The 16,652-nt window shown below is 41.9% G+C and overlaps 4 protein-coding genes across 9 annotated transcripts in view; 3 read left to right on the plus strand and 1 right to left on the minus strand.

Moving 5' to 3' along the window:
* The first annotated feature begins 176 nt into the window (after window positions 1-176).
* Window positions 177-3,547, plus strand: LOC311146687 (centromere protein L-like). Its single transcript, XM_084183220.1, has 5 exons — window positions 177-230; window positions 790-958; window positions 1,132-1,383; window positions 1,485-2,030; window positions 2,128-3,547. The coding sequence occupies exons 1-5, from the start codon at window positions 214-216 to the stop codon at window positions 2,200-2,202; spliced, it is 1,059 nt and encodes a 352-aa protein (XP_084039346.1). The 5' UTR covers window positions 177-213; the 3' UTR covers window positions 2,203-3,547.
* A 764-nt stretch (window positions 3,548-4,311) lies between these two features.
* LOC311146685 (kelch-like protein 20) lies at window positions 4,312-12,865 on the minus strand. 2 transcript variants are annotated; one of them, XM_084183217.1, is made up of 11 exons: window positions 12,731-12,817; window positions 12,039-12,103; window positions 8,142-8,715; window positions 7,484-7,642; window positions 7,077-7,287; window positions 6,689-6,872; window positions 6,280-6,423; window positions 6,037-6,170; window positions 5,488-5,696; window positions 5,217-5,323; window positions 4,312-5,115 (listed from the first exon to the last, which is right to left on the minus strand). In XM_084183217.1, exons 2-11 carry the CDS (start codon window positions 12,059-12,061, stop codon window positions 5,031-5,033), a joined length of 1,830 nt encoding a protein of 609 aa, XP_084039343.1. In that variant the 5' UTR covers window positions 12,062-12,103; window positions 12,731-12,817; the 3' UTR covers window positions 4,312-5,030. The 2 variants fall into 2 exon arrangements, with proteins under 2 accessions (XP_084039343.1, XP_084039344.1); XM_084183218.1 differs by lacking the exon at window positions 12,039-12,103 and having other exon boundaries at window positions 12,731-12,865.
* On the plus strand, window positions 12,078-14,665 carry ankrd45 (ankyrin repeat domain 45). Of its 2 annotated transcripts, XM_084183222.1 has the most exons (6): window positions 12,078-12,124; window positions 13,251-13,442; window positions 13,577-13,744; window positions 13,964-14,058; window positions 14,165-14,303; window positions 14,506-14,665. In XM_084183222.1, the coding sequence occupies exons 2-6, from the start codon at window positions 13,340-13,342 to the stop codon at window positions 14,535-14,537; spliced, it is 537 nt and encodes a 178-aa protein (XP_084039348.1). In that variant the 5' UTR covers window positions 12,078-12,124; window positions 13,251-13,339; the 3' UTR covers window positions 14,538-14,665. The 2 variants fall into 2 exon arrangements, with proteins under 2 accessions (XP_084039348.1, XP_084039347.1); XM_084183221.1 differs by lacking the exon at window positions 12,078-12,124 and having other exon boundaries at window positions 13,109-13,442.
* A 783-nt stretch (window positions 14,666-15,448) lies between these two features.
* Window positions 15,449-16,652, plus strand: part of LOC311146838 (ras GTPase-activating protein nGAP-like) — a gene marked incomplete at its 3' end in the record, with an annotated part of 100,464 nt that continues 99,260 nt past the window's right edge. For all 4 annotated transcript variants that reach the window (XM_084183435.1, XM_084183437.1, XM_084183436.1 and 1 more), the window contains exon 1: window positions 15,449-16,135. In XM_084183435.1, the coding sequence (XP_084039561.1) occupies window positions 16,009-16,135 (127 nt within the window). In that variant the 5' untranslated portion in view covers window positions 15,449-16,008. The remainder of the gene's footprint in view (window positions 16,136-16,652) is intronic.

A 16,652-nucleotide genomic window follows, 5' to 3' on the forward strand; every position in this document is an offset into this window, starting at 1 on the left:
ACTACGAAAGGATCGATTACAATCTTTGTAGATAGATACAATATATTGAACAGCCTTTGAATCTTCAAGTGTATGAAAGGATTCGACGCATAGATTTGACGTCAATGTTGAATGATGCTGTAATTGACTACTTTTCCTTATCAAGATTCCAGTTGCATCATGGGAAAGCGCGATGTTCAAAATCCACTTCCTGTTGTTATTTTCTTTTCAGTCATGGAGGAACGGAACAGGTACAAAACTATTGCGATCGCTTATCTATTATTAATAAATATCGCTAGACAGCTTTGTTATCGACGTTAACGTTATAAAAAAGATAGCTAACTAAGCTGTTGGTCGGCGAGGAAACCAGACCGTATCAAAACAGCAGCTGCTTAGCCAAAACTAGCTCTGGAAAACTCTAGGCGGCATTCTGCCTTCTCTGTACACTACAGTTTTCTGCGGTTAGCTTCTCCCACGACTAGCCCATGTGAACTACAATCCCAATGCTGTGTTTTAATGTTTAGAAACGTTAATAATCATCAAGTGCAATACGGCTTTCGAAACAAATGGTCCTTATCTTTCATCAGCGAGAAAGAATCCTTCAAATAAAATATATACTTACTGTAATTTAGCAGTTTTGCACAGATCCATACAGCTATGGGTGCCTCTAGCCCAATATTGGACTAAAGGGCATACTCGTTAGACCACGGACCACATGTTCTGTTTAAAGGGCGAATTGGCTCTGGAAGCCAAAACAGCCAAATATTAAATCTAACTGTGAATTGATTGAACATGATATGTTCTTTACAGCATTGTAAAGACCCCACTCAACAATGTCTTGGCACAACGAAGGAGTAAGAGTTACAGGAGATCCATGCAAAGCTGTGTTGAAGCAACTAATCTTGAGTACACATCAGGCCATCTGACAGCTCTAAGAACACCAAGAAGTAGAAGAACTCCAAAATCACGTGATATCACAGTAAGTAGCTAAAACCAATAATTGTGGTTGTATTCACAACTCTTCAACATCATTGTGTAAAGTTGACACGACTAATCTGTAGGCTTGATCCTTAGCCCTACTTGATATTTTCAGACATTATCCCTTGAGTGTGTAATATTTGAATCCATCTGACTTCTCTCTTTGCTCTCTAGAAACAGGTTGACCCAGATCAAGTGGCACTCCTGGTGACGAAGGAATGGCAGCTGTCGTACGTCACACCTTTGTACCATTTCAGACACACTCAGTTGAAATACTACTCAAAGCAGCTATCAGCTTTCATTGTATCAGAGAAGCAACAGGGCCTGGCGATTGAAGTTGGCCAGGAATTGGGCTTCAAGGTCAATTTTTCGGTGGTCCTGGGGTTGGCAGAGATGGATGAAGATGCGGAGACGGTTTTCATACAGGTAAGGGTTTTTTCTCAAAATGTAATTTACAGTACATACTATATTCTTCTGTGAAATCCGACTTTGGTGTTCAACATCATCTGTTGTTCTCTTCCTCACAGATTCTCTCCAAACAAGCGTTCGCTGCAAAAGATGACGCTCAGAAGGTTGTGTGGAGTGGCTGGCTGACCTGCGTCAACGGTGACTTGGAATATCTCCGATCACTACCATCGGAATTTGTCAGTTTGCCTTTGCTCTGTACCAGGGGACCAGAGTCTCTCACAGTGTTGATCAAATCCTGGTTTGAAAAGACATTTGACTGTTGTTTCGGCCCTCTTGGTATCAACTCTACCAACCTCCAGTGGCTCGCAGCCCTGTGGACTGGGTGCCACCCCACCATCAACATCCAGTACCTGAAACTGGTCTGGACACTCCCAACACTACCCCCTATGGACGTGAAGTACACCATCCACCCACAAGATGCCTGGGAGCTATGGGACAGCGTGCGGCAGGATGACATTACAGATGTCAGCATCGAGGAGGTCACCAGGTTCATCAAAGTGCTGCAGTCACACTTCTTCAGGCACTTCAGGATAGACTTGTCTGCTGGGTCACTGATGCAGGTCTCCACGGCTTTGGGTTCTTCTCACCATAGTGGAAAAATCAAGGTAGATATCATGCACACATCTGGAGAAGTATCTAGAACTTTAGATCCTAATGAAATGTTATGACTGAAACATATCTGCGATCCCTTTTCCTTAACAGATTGCAAGCCCTACCTACATCACCACCATCCTGCAGCTGCTGACAGAATGTGCCCTCCTGAAGATGCCCATCTAATCAACATTTGTGCTTGTAAAAGACATGTAATCCCCACAATTACTGTCCATATGAAATTAAACCGTTTTACACTTATGTTCCTGTAAATATCATAAGTAGCTGTATTGTATGAAAGGCAAGTGCATACATTTCAAAATAACCATTCTTGCTGCTTGTGTTCTCTATAGATATTCACTACAAGCTTAAGTGTAAGGGTGATAATTGATTATATAATCAGGTTTGAGACATGGTAAATCCAGTGCCATCAAGTAACTTGGGCAGAAGTTCTCCTGAAGATAATCCAGATATACAGTACAGTGAATCAGGTGGCTAAATGCAAACTAACAAAGTCTAGTTTTCCAGAGAACTAGCCTTGTAATCCCTGTGCAGTAATTTCCTAAATGGTTAACAGAACCTGTAAATACTTTTCAAATACAGATTGTTTTTGAGCTTATTAAAGTTGGAAATAAAAAAGGTTTTTATTAACAGAATGGGTTATTTTGTCAGTACACAGACAAATCCACAACAGTTAATAACGGTAAAATGCCCTGTGTTTTATCAAGGCTTACAGCTCATAAAGAGAAATCTCAGACCTTTAGCAGAAATAAAGCATCCCTCATCTTTCTTCATATACATTTGCCCCCAAAACGCTTCCATACTTGTGCGTGAAAGAGGGACACATTCATTTTCAGAAGGTAGCATTTGATCTACCACTGAATGACCGGTATAAGCTAATAATTACTTGTGAGCACTAACAGAATGACACATTTGGGTGATATACATACGCATAGGGATAGTTTCAGCAGAACACATGATCAAATATGTTTATGCTCAATGGCAGTGACAAATGGTAACATGGGATTTATATAGACATTAAAATGCTTTGAGTCCCACGGTAACGCTGGCGTGTTTTAGTGCCATAACCCCTTTTAAAACAGACTTCTGGGTTTGTGCATTGGATTCGTCTATTTCTTCTGCGATTAACAGCGGCTGAGCTGTAGCAGTGTTTGTGAGACAAGGAAGATAGTTCTCACAAAGATGTCTGTATATTCTGAACAGTTTGAGCTACAAATTTATGACCCCACTATGAAAAGCTGAGACACCCACAAACATGAACACTTCTTTGCTCACAAGCCACACAAGCGTCGTTAGAAGGTAAAGGTTCTTCTACATAGATTATTGGACATCCCAGGACATAGTGTCTATAATAAGCTCACACAGTTGTCACTGAATAGTTGGATATTTATTTCCAACTGAGAAAACAACTTCTATACTATCAGCAATCTTATGAATTCATTTTCTGTACGGTTTTTGCTTGGCGGACCTTGTGTTTTGATTGACATTTGTGAATAAAACTCATAAATGCAACTGCTCATGTCAAATTGTTTTGTGTTCTGCTTGTAGCCATGGTTGTCCTGAAAAGACAATGGTAAAACACTTCAATGTGAGGCTAAATATGAGGGCCGAGCAGGTAGATAAATGAAAGTAGTGAATTTCTGATAAGGTTAAGATAGTCCTTTTTCAATGAAGCATATTACTGAATGTCCATCCATGTTTTGAATGCTCACCAATGAAGAGGTTAAAATGCATAATACATCAACCGGTTTATTATGCCTTACTGTGTCTTAGATCAACCGCAATGCAACTCATTCCTCAAGAATAATCTATAATAGATTAAAGTGCAAGACTGTCTCAGAAATGTGTCATATAATGTTAAAAGCACAAGTGATGTGTCAAAGAGTTGCTCCTAAAATAATATCCACTGTCACACAACCTTAAATTGGCAACAACAATCTTGTATGAATCAGTTATATACACTGAGTATATAAAACATTAAGAACACCTGCTCATTCCATTACAGACTGACCAGGTGAATCCAGGTGAAAGCTAGGTGAAACCCCTTATTGATGTCACTTGTTAAGTCCACTTCAATCAGTGTAGATGAAGGGAGGAGACGGGATTTTTAAGACTTGAGACAATTGAGACATGGATTTTGTGTGTGCCATTCAAGTGCCCTTGAACAGGGTATGGGGGGGGAGATGCAACTCAATATTAGGAAGGTGTTCCTAATACTTGGTATAATCAGTGTAATATTGTGTAAGCAGCACAGTGCTAACAACTTAGTCGACCAACAATTTAATATTTTAATTTTACAATTGACGCCCAGATGTGAATGTAGAACTCCAGGTTATGCTCAGTGTCCACCTCTAATAAAAACAGCTAAAAATAGAAAAATATTAGACAATAATCATAATCACAGTGCATTCAATTTAGAGGAGATTCAAACAACTGCCTAACAAGTTCATCAACTATTCACGATGAGGATCAGGAGAAGCGATGCGACCACATCCTACATTTTCAGTTAAACAACAGTTCTCTTTGAAGATTCTTCATCATGCCCCATTTAATATTTAAATGGAAACTCAACGTTGGTATAGTATAACAGGTCACACAGCAAGTCTGAACTGTCTCCTAAAGTGCAGCTGCAGAATCCCATTTCAATAACAGAAAAAGGGGAAATGAAGTGTTTGCCTCCGTGATGTCATAAATAATAGTTCCTCATGTGATTGATGCAGGCCTATTCAGTTGGTTCCTCTTGGCCTTGGCTGGCTTGGCGTGTCAAGTCATAATACAGGAAGTACAGAATAGAGCGATGAACCATAGGCTACTAGATGAGAAGCCTTCCAGACTTGACATCTTGTAGAGTCACTCAAGACATTTCCTTAGCTTGCCAATTACACGGCTGTGGATGAGTTACATTTAGTATAGTCTCAGTCTTCCTTCCTTGCATGATAAACATTGTTTCTTTCAGAGGCACAAGTGACGGTGAGGCCTTTAAACTGGAGGTGTTACCATATGTGGGATTCACAGTGAGTCATTTTGATAACACCAACCCCTCCTCCAAGTCGCCTGTAGTTCATTCCACCGTAGAGTCTGGAGGACGAGAAGAAAATGAATAAAAGGTTCTCTCAGGTTCAACACAAGCACTCTTAGGGTAATCCGTCTTAAGTAACCTGCTACATGCAGTCACCTACCTCCATGTGTTAGCGTCAGGATCATAGACTTCTATTGTTTTAAGATATGTTGTCCCGTCAAAGCCGCCCACGGCCATTAACTGGCCATTTACCACCGCTAGTCCAACCTGCAAGACAACCAATGCTCCAAACATCAACAGGTGAAAGGCAACATTTGATTAATTTCCTATTCTTCCAAATTTCATCTAGTTCATCCCAACACTTTGCATGCTTATCCTAAAATAAAGCACCCAAACCAAACAAAAGTCAAATGTAAGAGATCCAGACTGACCCCACTACGCCTTGAAGTCATGGCTACAACAGGTGACCACTGGTTGGTCCTGGGGTTGTAGCGCTCAGCGCTGCTCAGCTCGGTGGTGTCGTCACGACCACCTACAGAGTAGATCATGTCTTGGTACACTGCACAGCCTAGGTGTTTCCTCCTGGTGCCCATGGGAGAGACAGTGTGCCATCGGTTCTCTTGAGGATTGTACCTCTCCACTGTGCTCACAAAAGAGCAACGCAAACACGCATGGGTAAGATGGGGGGGGGTTAGAGCAGGGTCATATTCATTAGGGTACACTGTAGCAAAACGTAGCAAGAAAACAATAACAAGTGTTTCTTATTGGACATGTTCAGGTAGTCCCTCCTAACTAATACGATCCAGATCTCTGTAGGGAACTTTGTGGACATTTATGTGATTCTAGGATCTCTTTTCCTAGGATCTCTGAAGCTTCTCATGTGACTTATAAGTATAAATAAATAAAGTAGTATACACCCTTTTAGTGACATGCTGACCAATGAAAGCTACTGTACTGTTTTCTAAGTAATTCATCTGTACCTGTATTGAGAGGGGACGTGCCATCAGAGCCTCCCACTGCATAGAGGAAGCCCCCCAGTACAGCCACGGCTACACCCAGGCGCCTGGTGCTCATCGAGGCCACGCGCGTCCATTTGTTCTCCTTGGGGTCATATCTGTAACAGATAATGCATACAGTCACATTACTCATCACTTTCTGTGATATTTTAGGATGCAAGATGATTTGTCTTTGCCTCAGCATGATAGAACACACTGTATAGTAACCTTTCAACAATGTTGAGACATGATACTCCATCTTGGCCCCCTACTGCGTACAGATACCCTCCCAGGACAGCCACACCCACACTGGTCCTGCACGTGCTGGTGGGAGCCACATCACTACTCCACTGATTGGTCTTGGGGTCATACCTGTTGTGGAGAGTGAGTTCAGTACAGTAAGATAAGGAGGTTAAACAATGAAAGGAAGATAAGCCTCTTGATAAGATCTGGCGTGTGTTCCAATATTTCCTATATAGTGCACTACTTTGACCAGAACCCTATGGACCCTAGTCAAAAGTAGTGCACTATATACAGTAGGAGACTGAGTGCCATTTGGGACGAGGCCCTATAAATAAACATTAACGAGGTGGTGACATATGGACATTGTTTTAGAAACAGGGAAGGAAATGCTAACCTCTCCACACTGTTGAGATATGAAGACCCGTCATGGCCGCCGACAGCATAGAGAAGATCATCAAGGACACTGACCCCCACTCCACAGCGCCTCTTACTCATGGAAGCCACCATGCGCCACTCGTTGGTCTGTGGGTCGTATCGCTCCACACTGGAAATGGCATCCCCACTGCACCACCCTCCAACTTCGAATATGAAAGAGGAAATACAACACTTTGTAGGACTTTGTCTCTTCTAACCCTACCCTATGGAATATTTTGTATATTCAATGGACATTATGTTGGCCAAACTAGGCATGACTGTTATTTTGAAAACCTTTTGAAAGCAGATGTGATCAGACACACGTACTGAAAGAATGCTGTAAGGTTAAACAGTTCTAAGACACTAACCTGCAAACAGCACTTCTCCACACCGGATGGGCTTCCGGGGCCGTGTTCTTGGCCCTTGCATTAGAGGTCGCTCTTGGGGCAAGAGGAGGTAGTTCTTTGCCTCATCAACCAGGTCTCTGCACTCCTCATCACTTTTGATGAGAGGGTCTGATCCCACCGTTCCCACCAGGAATTTAGGGCTCAGAAGAGGAAGACGAACGTGCTGGAGAACCTACAACCAGAAAACATATCCTGAATCAAGGATCAAACACACAAGCATTTTCGGTTTTCCACTGTCGCTAGTCTTATGTCTTACATTTCCTTTCTGAATTAAAACTAAAAGATGTGTATAAAGTTTATTGAGTAATGGAAAACAACATTCTATCTCATACTATGAACTGATCAAGTGTTTACACTGCAGGTATCACCTGTGGCAGCTGTGGCCGGCGCTCCTGAATGCTGTACTTGACCCAGGCCATGACTGCGTTGAAAACCTGCTCTTCACTTCGCACATTCAATTCGTCGCTGGAGATTATGTCTATCAGCTGGTTGGCTGGAAGCAGCATGAACTCCTCACTCTCCATCACCTGAGGGCAAAGTAAGCAAAACGACTTCAGTCATCCTTTCATCAGTTGAAACCTGTTAAAAGCCAAAAAAAAGACAGGGTCTGTGCTCAATAGAATTATGCATGGTAAGGCAGTAAAGTTAAACTGGCAGCAGCATCTAGCATCTAATTCACATTTGAAAATTCTGAAAGTTCCATGGCAGTTATTTCCTGAGGATAATAATAACATGGGGATTTAACTTAATGGAAATACTCAACTGTGTGTAAAGAAAACAGAAGATACAATGTAGAAAAGGGATTAGGTTAACTTTATTGTCAGGCTGTGGGGCTAAAATTAGGGTAACCAGTGTGGATTTTCAATTGAATAGCTAAACTAATCCTAAAACAAAAATGTTCCTCTTATAAGCAGAGAGGTAAGATAAGCGACATTTTCTAAATGATCAAATAAACAGATTAAAGATTGTGCCTCAGAGAGTGAGTGCACAGAGAATCATATGTATGCAAAAGAGAGACCACCTTACCTCTTGAAAGTTGTGCTGTGTAAACTTGTCAGCTATCCGCAGAAGCTCGCGGCAGGAGTGGGTGTCAGCAAATGCACGGATACCCAGGCAATTGGAGGGGTCCAACTGACGCTTGAGAAATTCGCAGCAAGCCTCCTGAATCTCGGCCAGCTGTAACAGACAAGCGGCGGGCAGCAGCGTCTGCACGTTGCCCTCCTCTACAGTAACCTGCGAGGTGTAGGCAAAGTCAATGAGAAGCTCCATGGCCCGCTCGTCAATGTCCCGGATCACAACCTCAGTCTGCCGGCTCTCGGCCAGCTCGCCTGTGAACATGGCCCTGAAGTAAGGGCTGCAGGCCGACAGGATCACCCGGTGGGCATATATCTTTTTGGCGCCAACCACCAACACGACATCACACAGTTCCCTGTGCTTGCGTAGCAGATTGATGACCTCTAACGTCTGGCGAGGGTGCTTGTCCGACACATAGGGCATGCGTGCCGGCTGGGGCACACCCTCTGGGAGCTTGTTGGGGTCACCCAGTGTGCAGCGTGCGGTGATGTCCATTCCGGTATTGTCTGGGCGTGCGCTCGTACCCCTGCAGAACAGACACATAAAGCCAGACAGATCAGGGATAAACATCCACAATTCAACATTGATTTATCACAAAAAACTGCCACCACAAAACCTAATTCAAGTTAATAATTGGTATTGTTGGTACTGTCAATGTTGGTATTGGTGGGAGCCAGAATCAAAGTTGACATAATAGCCTAATTCCTTAAGCTAAACAGACATCAGCTATGTCTGAACTATGGACAGTTGAGGTCTATATGTGAAAGAACCAAGTACCAAGACAAAAACATGCCCTTTTAACTAGGCTATGACTTCGATCGTCTACGGTGCAATTCAAGGCCTCTTCAGCTTGCATCTGTTACCCCCCGAGCAATTGCCTCAGCAATTCTTGTTGCCAAACAGTAATCAGCTCTTCCAATTATAGCTCAATTTGCAGTGGCAACAGGAGACTGTCTGACCTCCTACACAATGTAAAGGGAGCATTGGCTACTACACAGAACAAAAGAGGACTGTCTTTCAAATCTAGTTTTACAGGAGGTCCAAGGTACATCAATACTTACCGGTCCAAATAAGATCCTTCTTTAAAAAGAAAGTTGATTCTACGTGGATGAACTTGTCAAACCACAAAGACTCAAATTGGCCTTGAAACATGGGGCCACAGCTGTTTGGATATTAATGCAAGTGATACTGGCTACAGGCCTAGCACTCCCAGTTTCACCAACCCCTAGCTGGGTTTCTCATCTCTGTGGAGTTGGGTTGCGACGACTGTGGGCGGAGTGTACCTCCGACTACATCGAGTTGCTGTCAGTTGATAGGAGGAAACAGCCGGTGGTTGTAATTGAAGAAAGTTTTATTAAAAAGTATGGATTTCAGCAAACAATGAAAGGCACGCAGCTACAGAGAACAAACATAGGTACACCACAAGGGTTTAAGAATAAAAATATATATAAGTATCGACTGACAGCAACTTGATGTAGTCGGAGGTTCAGTCCGGCCACAGTCGTTTCCGCTCAACTCCATTGATGTGATGTACATCGTGGAGTTGAGAAAGACTTGGCTAACCAACCCCAAGACACCTTTTTTTATTTTTTATTTAACCTTTATTTAACCAGGTAAGCCAGTTGAGAACAAGTTCTCATTTACAACTGCGACCTGGCCAAGATAAAGCAAAGAAGTGCGATAAAAACAACACAGAGTTACATATGGGGTAAACAAAACAAAGTCAAAAATACAACATAAAATATATATACAGTGTGTGCAAATGTAGTAAGTTATGGAGGTAAGGCAATAAATAGGCCATAATGCAAAATAGTTACAATTTCGTATTAACACTGGAATGATAGATGTGCAAAAGATGATGTGCAAATAGAGATACTGGGGTGCAAATTAGCAAAATAAATAACAATATGGGGATGAGGTAGTTGGGTGGGTGGGCTAATTTCAGAATGGCTGTGTACAGGTGCAGTGATCGGTAAGCTGCTCTGACAACTGACGCTTAAAGTTAGTGAGGGAGATAAGAGTCTCCAGCTTCAGAGATTTTTGCAGTTCGTTCCAGTCATTGGCAGCAGAGAACTGGAAGGAATGGCGGCCAAAGGAGGTGTTGGCTTTGGGGATGACCAGTGAGATATACCTGCTGGAGCACATACTACGGGTGGGTGTTGCTATGGTGACCAGTGAGCTAAGATAAGATGGGGATTTGGCTAGCAGTGATTTATAGATGGCCTGGAGCCAGTGGGTTTGGTGGGTATTATAGCCGTTTTGGCTTTGGTGACAAAACGGATGGCACTGTGATAGACTACATCCAAGTAGAGTTTTGGAGGCTATTTTGTAAATGACATCGCCGAAGTCAAGGATCGGTAGGATAGTCAGTTTTACGAGGGCATGTTTGGCAGCATGAGTGAAGGAGGCTTTGTTGCGAAATAGGAAACCGATTCTAGATTTAACTTTGGATTGGAGATTCTTAATGTGAGTCTGGAAGGAGAGTTTACAGTCTAACCAGACACCTAGGTATTTGTAGTTGTCCACATACTCTAGGTCAGACCCGCCGAGAGTAGTGATTCAAGTCGGGTGGGCGGGTGCCAGCAGCGTTCGGTTGAAGAGCATGCATTTAGTTTTACTAGTGTTTAAGAGCAGTTGGAGGCTACGGAAGGAGTGTTGTATGGCATTGAAGCTCGTTTGGAGGTTTGTTAACACAGTGTCCAATGAAGGGCCAGATGTATACAAAATGGTGTCGTCCGCATAGAGGTGGATCCGAGCGTCACCAGCAGCAAGAGCGACATCATTGATATACACAGAGAATAGAGTCGGCCCGAGAATTGAACCCTGTGGCACCCCCATAGAGACGGCCAGAGGTCCAGACAACAGGCCCTCCGATTTGACACATTGAACTCTATCTGAGAAGTAGTTGGTGAACCAGGCGAGGCAGTCATTAGAGAAACCAAGGCTATTTAGTCTGCCAATAAGAATGCGGTGGTTGACAGAGTCGAAAGCCTTGGCCAGGTCGATGAAGACGGCTGCGCAGTACTGTCTTTTATCGTTTGCGGTTATAATATCGTTTAGGACCTTGAGCGTGGCTGAGGTGCACCCATGACCAGCTCGGAAACCGGATTGCATAGCGGAGAAGGTACGGTGGGATTTGAAATGGTCGGTGATCTGTTTGTTAACTTGGCTTTCAAAAACTTTCGAAAGGCAGGGCAGGATGGATATAGGTCTGTAACAGTTTGGATCTAGAGTGTCACCCCCTTTGAAGAGGGCGATGACCCTTTATTGTCGATTCTCGATTATTGTAGATTTATCAGTGGTGATAGTGTTTCCTAGCCTCAGTGTAGTGGGCAGTTGGGAGGAGGTGCTCTTATTTTCCATGGACTTTACAGTGTCCCAAAACTTTTTGGAATTTGCTACAGGATGCAAATTTCTGTTTGAAAAAGCTAGCCTTTGCTTTCCTAACTGATTGTGTATATTGGTTCCTGACTTCCCTGAAAAGTTGCATATCGCGGGGATCTTGGTGGTAGTAGCAAATATTCAAACGAGAACTTTGAGGTCATTTCCAAGTCATAGGTGAGGACAACTACTCCACTTATATAATAGAAGCATACAGAACTCAACCCCCATTCATTTCGATCATATTACATTACTTATACATGTTGATTTTACAATTTACAACAAACCTAGCCTACATAATAAATCATTTTAAAAAACACTGACATTTCTGTAATTTGTCATGAAGAATTATTAACTAAACCAGGACACAATTGTCATTGGATGTCAAAGGATGAAAATGTATTTTTAACAAAAAAATTACAAAAAAACATTCAAGCCACACAAAAAATAACTCTGGTCATCACATACCTGCGCATTGGCTTTCCGTCCATGCACAAGAAAAACAACCTTTGGTCCCACAACTTTTTGCCAACCTTTGTGAGTGGAACAACAAGGTAGAGATAAGTTCCTATTTATTATAGGGAGGGATGTTAGAGCACACAAGCCACTACTAGTGTAACATACAGGGGGGAAAGCAATGCGTTTTCCATATTGAGGTTACCGTGATATGCAAGTAATGACTAGTTAAGACAACTAGCTAGAAAAATGTGTACCCAATTCTTAACGCCTTGGTAGATAGCTGACCAACTAGTAGGCCGATAGGCTAATAGCTAGGTACTGTTGATACAGATGAGATTGAAATCTAGCTACTGTAGCCAACAAACTAGCTAGCTAAACAAGCTACTGTTAGACAAAGCCACAAACTAAGCTTGGAAAAACTGACGCTTACTAGCTAGCTAGTTATTATATTTAGAGGGTTATGTAGCTAGCAGACTGCATTTCATTCTAAAAACGAAAAAGATATCTCGCAGACATCAAATGTTAGCATTTAGCAAGCTACCTACTCTAGCCAACTTTCAGGAAAGCAGCTAACGTTAGCTAGCCGCTTCCCGCTAGAGCTAACGCGGGCTGGCTAGGTTAGCTAACCACAAATCTTTTCCATGGAGAAATGCTATCGTTACTGGATCAAGAAACGATGCAGGTCGAAAACAAATATTTACCTTATATTTCCATTCGAACGTCTAGCAAAGTGACAGATCGCCAATATTTCAAAAGCTACCTTGCAGAATCGCAAGCTACGATTTCTTTAGACATTCCATACAATTCCAATCAACAGGAAATTTGCATTGTTGTGTATTTCACAGCAAGGTCCCCCTCGGAACGATTATTGGCTGGTTCTACTGGCACATAGTTCCGATGTGCGCATTGCACAGGAAAACATAAGAATAAGTAAATGTTTGTGGGGAATATACACTTTCTACAGGTTTTCTTTTGTGCATATAACGTTACACTTTCCACACCAATCAAATGACAAAACAGGTAGTCTTCCTTTCCTTTTCTTTTAAGGATTTGTGTTAGCAGGGAAGGAAAAATGAGTGACCCTTGTATCCATGGAAACAATACGTGTAATTTATGTATCTAGCAAAACTACTTTGCCAATGAACCGTTGTATAATACGCTATACCAGAACAATGCAGTCAATTGAAGAAAATTCTGTATTTCACTATGCTTTGACTGGAGATATCGAAGGTCTACAAAAACATTTGGAAAACGAGTGCAACTCTGGCAACGAAGAGCCACTAGAGGATTTGTTCTGGGAAAAGGATGAGATGGGTAGAAATGCACTTTTCACTGCATGTATGCTTGGAAGAAGCACCACCGTACGGGAACTTTTGAAGCATGGAGCTCAAGTTAACGAGTGTACTGCAAGAGGTAGGTGTTCCAAGTTCCAACCATATAATTCGAACTAGACTACTGCACGCACACACACACACGTTACACTTTAAATGATCACATCTCTAGTAGTAATACACAATATCAAGAGTCATTTTGATTTTCAAATACAGGTTATTCCCCACTGCATTGTGCAGCCCTCTGGGGCCAGCTTGAGACAGTGAAAACTTTGGTGGAACTTGGTGCCGATATGCAGGCGAAGAACTTCCGCAGGGAGAGGGCCATGGAAGTTGCCTCCCGTTATTCTAAAATGGATTGTGCAGAATATCTTACCTGGGCAGGTGAGATAGACTGAAAGTATGAGAGTCAGGCACTTGTATAGGCTTCTGGATGAGGCCAGTGTGTGTGTGTGAGAGAGAGAGAGAGAGAGAGAGAGAGAGAGAGAGAGAGAGAGAGCGAGAGAGAGCGAGAGAGAGAGAGAGAGAGAGAGAGAGAGATGAGATAAACTTCCTTTCATAGCATGTGCTGCATGTAAAAACATAATTATTCACTCACTCCAGAGGCTAAGCAGGACTTGCAGTCCTACGTAACACATGTGAGAGACACCATTGCTGACCCAGAGAAGGTTCAAGGGAAACTCAACAAGGAGGATAAGGTAACACACTTACATCAACTTTATAAACTATTATACTCCCAGTAGATATCTCTCTCTTGTCCTTTTTACAACTATAAAAAATAAGTTATTTTTTCTCGCTACTTAGAATATATGTACAAACACCTGCTCAGTAAAGTCGGATTGGATCCAGAATGCCAAGAACCCATCTATCCAAGACTTCATTGAGCAGAGGAGGCATCTTGAGGACATTATTAATCCCATTCTGTCCAAGCTCACGACTCAACGTGAGTATGACTATCAAATGATTTTGTGCAGGATCGTAATTCAAGTCTACCTCTTTTGTTTCTTTTCCTTATCTACACAGCACACTATTCATCCTGGATGTATAATATCCTAAACCTATGCTACCCACTTTGACATTGTGTGTATGTATACTGACTGAATATCTATGACTTGAGAGTGATGCCTTTTTATTTATATTTGCAGCTGAAGCCACAGCTAAAGCAAGCAAAAACTGAAGATAGACAATGTGTCACAATTAAATATGCTCACAAAGGCTCCAGAGAAGGTCTAAAACGGTTAAACTAACCAAAGTGGAATTTGTCAACCATTGCATGTACTATCGAAATATTTTTAATAATAAAATATCAGAACCACCATCATTTATCATGTGTGCATTGTCTTTGCAAGTTAGCAGATGACTGGGTTGATGACAGGGTTACGATTTTGAGGTGGAATTCTCAACAGACTGAGAAAACTATACTTACCACAGTGGGGAGACATAGTACACAGTTTGGTGTTAAGAGAAGTCTGAGTGAAAATACATAAACCAATGGTTTATATACATCATTGATATAAACAAGTATTTTAAGACATGCTGAAAGGTAGTATATATGTAATCTATTGATGATATCAATTATAAAACTAGCAATAACATCATTGAGGTATGGTAGTTTAATTCACGCACTTGAAGAAAACTTTGCACATTTTAAATGGTAATCAAATAAGACAATTAGCTAGGTATCAATTCAATGTATCAAATTGAAAATTAGTTGCTGCACCATTATGTTTTTATTAGTCAAAAAATATATTCAATTGCAGCCTACATCAGACCTATATCTGCAATGTTAATACTATTCAAGTGTGTGCCATTGCTGGAGTCTATACTTCAAAGATTTCTAATAACAAATAAAAAAAATGTACATAATATATGCACATCATCGATGCTTCTAAATAATTGTTCTTACTCTTGTTCATGTGGAATCTGACATAGCAGGGCACACCCCTTTGCTTTGAACCCATGCGTAAACGATTCGCTCTGTGATCCTCTGCTCTCTCCTGGATCCCAAAATTCTTGCGCTGGCATGCGATAGAAGTGGAAGTTTGGATAGTAAATGTGACCCCCGTGGAAGAGGGAAGAGAAACCTTACCTCGTGAGTACCTGTTCGAGTATTCAAGAATGGGCGAATCATTGACGTCACGGCCGCACAAACGTATTATTTGGCTACCTACACATTTGCTTGGAATAACAAGGGGATCGTACTAGACGTTCGGGACTTTTTCTGCGCGTGGTCCTATTGGAGCAGCACTCTACCCTCTGATTGCTGAGTAAGGAGGATATGGGAACAAGACCGTTGGCGACAATGTCAACAGTGTAGCTATCCATAGCTAAAAACTGTATTTTTACCAGTAGACCACTACAACCTTGATTGCTAGCCCGCAGTAGTCTGAAAGAAAACATGATAGGGGGGCTTTCGTCTAACTAGCTAGAACGCTAGGGGTACCAAACAATGAAATAGCTAGCGTGAGCTAGTAAACGTGAGCGAACTTAGCCCGGTTAAACTTTAATGTTTTGACATAAAGCTAACTCACCAGCAGTTAAATTAAGTAGCTAACGTCATTGCTTCCCTTTGAGGATTAACGTTACGCGTGGACTTTCCGTTTTGGACACAGTTTCTACTTGGAAGTTATTGGAAAGGTGATTCTACTATGCAGACCGACTCAGTCACAGGCGACGTGGATTCTCTTCGTGGGGGACTTCTTTCCTTGGATCCATTGGTGGACCGAATCCTAGGGGATTCTTTATGTCAGCAACAAGGATGGGTGCGCGTATATGGTAAGATGGACAGCCAATTTTCAAAGCTGCTTTTCTAATTGCATTGTGCACTGAGGTGCATTTTGACATCTCAATATCCAATTCCAACGTTGCAATAAGAGCACCAGTGTCGTGGTTGGAAAAAATGGCACATGGCTTGAGGGAACAAGCATCTACTTCCCAGTAACCATAGACATAATTTACCCCATATATAATGTGACATCATTGGTTGAGCCTTTTGTGCGATTATGTACATTTGCTACCTTTGCTCGATCATGCCAAAATCACAGTAAGTATAATTAGAGTATTTGCCATTGCACCGGTACATATTTGCCACCCAACAGAAATATATCTAACTTCCTACTTTATTTCATATTTGTTTAAGGTGAGCCATAATGGAGAGATTGAATGACATATTTTTGTCAAGTGGCTAGAACACATGAAAGGCTCATATTCAGAATTCCATGTGCATCATATGTCCAAAAAATGAAATATGACAACAACCAAAGATACACGAAGGTCATTTCTTCTTCTTGAC

Source organism: Coregonus lavaretus, assembly GCF_964263955.1.
Source record: "Coregonus lavaretus genome assembly, chromosome: 19".
In the NCBI taxonomy this organism is placed as follows: Eukaryota; Metazoa; Chordata; class Actinopteri; order Salmoniformes; family Salmonidae; genus Coregonus; species Coregonus lavaretus.

What these genes read in the sequence shown, in the direction of transcription:
- LOC311146687 (XM_084183220.1), top strand. An exon ending in CAAAATCACGTGATATCACA is followed by an intron (nt 959 to 1,131) that starts GTAAGTAGCTAA and finishes TTTGCTCTCTAG; the next exon opens with AAACAGGTTGACCCAGATCA. An exon ending in CGGAGACGGTTTTCATACAG is followed by an intron (nt 1,384 to 1,484) that starts GTAAGGGTTTTT and finishes TCTTCCTCACAG; the next exon opens with ATTCTCTCCAAACAAGCGTT.
- LOC311146685 (XM_084183217.1), bottom strand. Translation starts at nt 12,061, where the DNA reads ATGGACGGAAAGCCAATGCGCAG. An exon ending in GACGGAAAGCCAATGCGCAG is followed by an intron (nt 8,716 to 12,038) that starts GTATGTGATGAC and finishes TCTGTTCTGCAG; the next exon opens with GGGTACGAGCGCACGCCCAG. An exon ending in TATCTCAACAGTGTGGAGAG is followed by an intron (nt 6,424 to 6,688) that starts GTTAGCATTTCC and finishes TCTCCACAACAG; the next exon opens with GTATGACCCCAAGACCAATC.
- ankrd45 (XM_084183221.1), top strand. Translation starts at nt 13,121, where the DNA reads ATGGAAACAATACGTGTAATTTATGTATCTAGCAAAACTACTTTGCCA. An exon ending in TAACGAGTGTACTGCAAGAG is followed by an intron (nt 13,443 to 13,576) that starts GTAGGTGTTCCA and finishes TTTCAAATACAG; the next exon opens with GTTATTCCCCACTGCATTGT. An exon ending in AACTCAACAAGGAGGATAAG is followed by an intron (nt 14,059 to 14,164) that starts GTAACACACTTA and finishes CTCGCTACTTAG; the next exon opens with AATATATGTACAAACACCTG.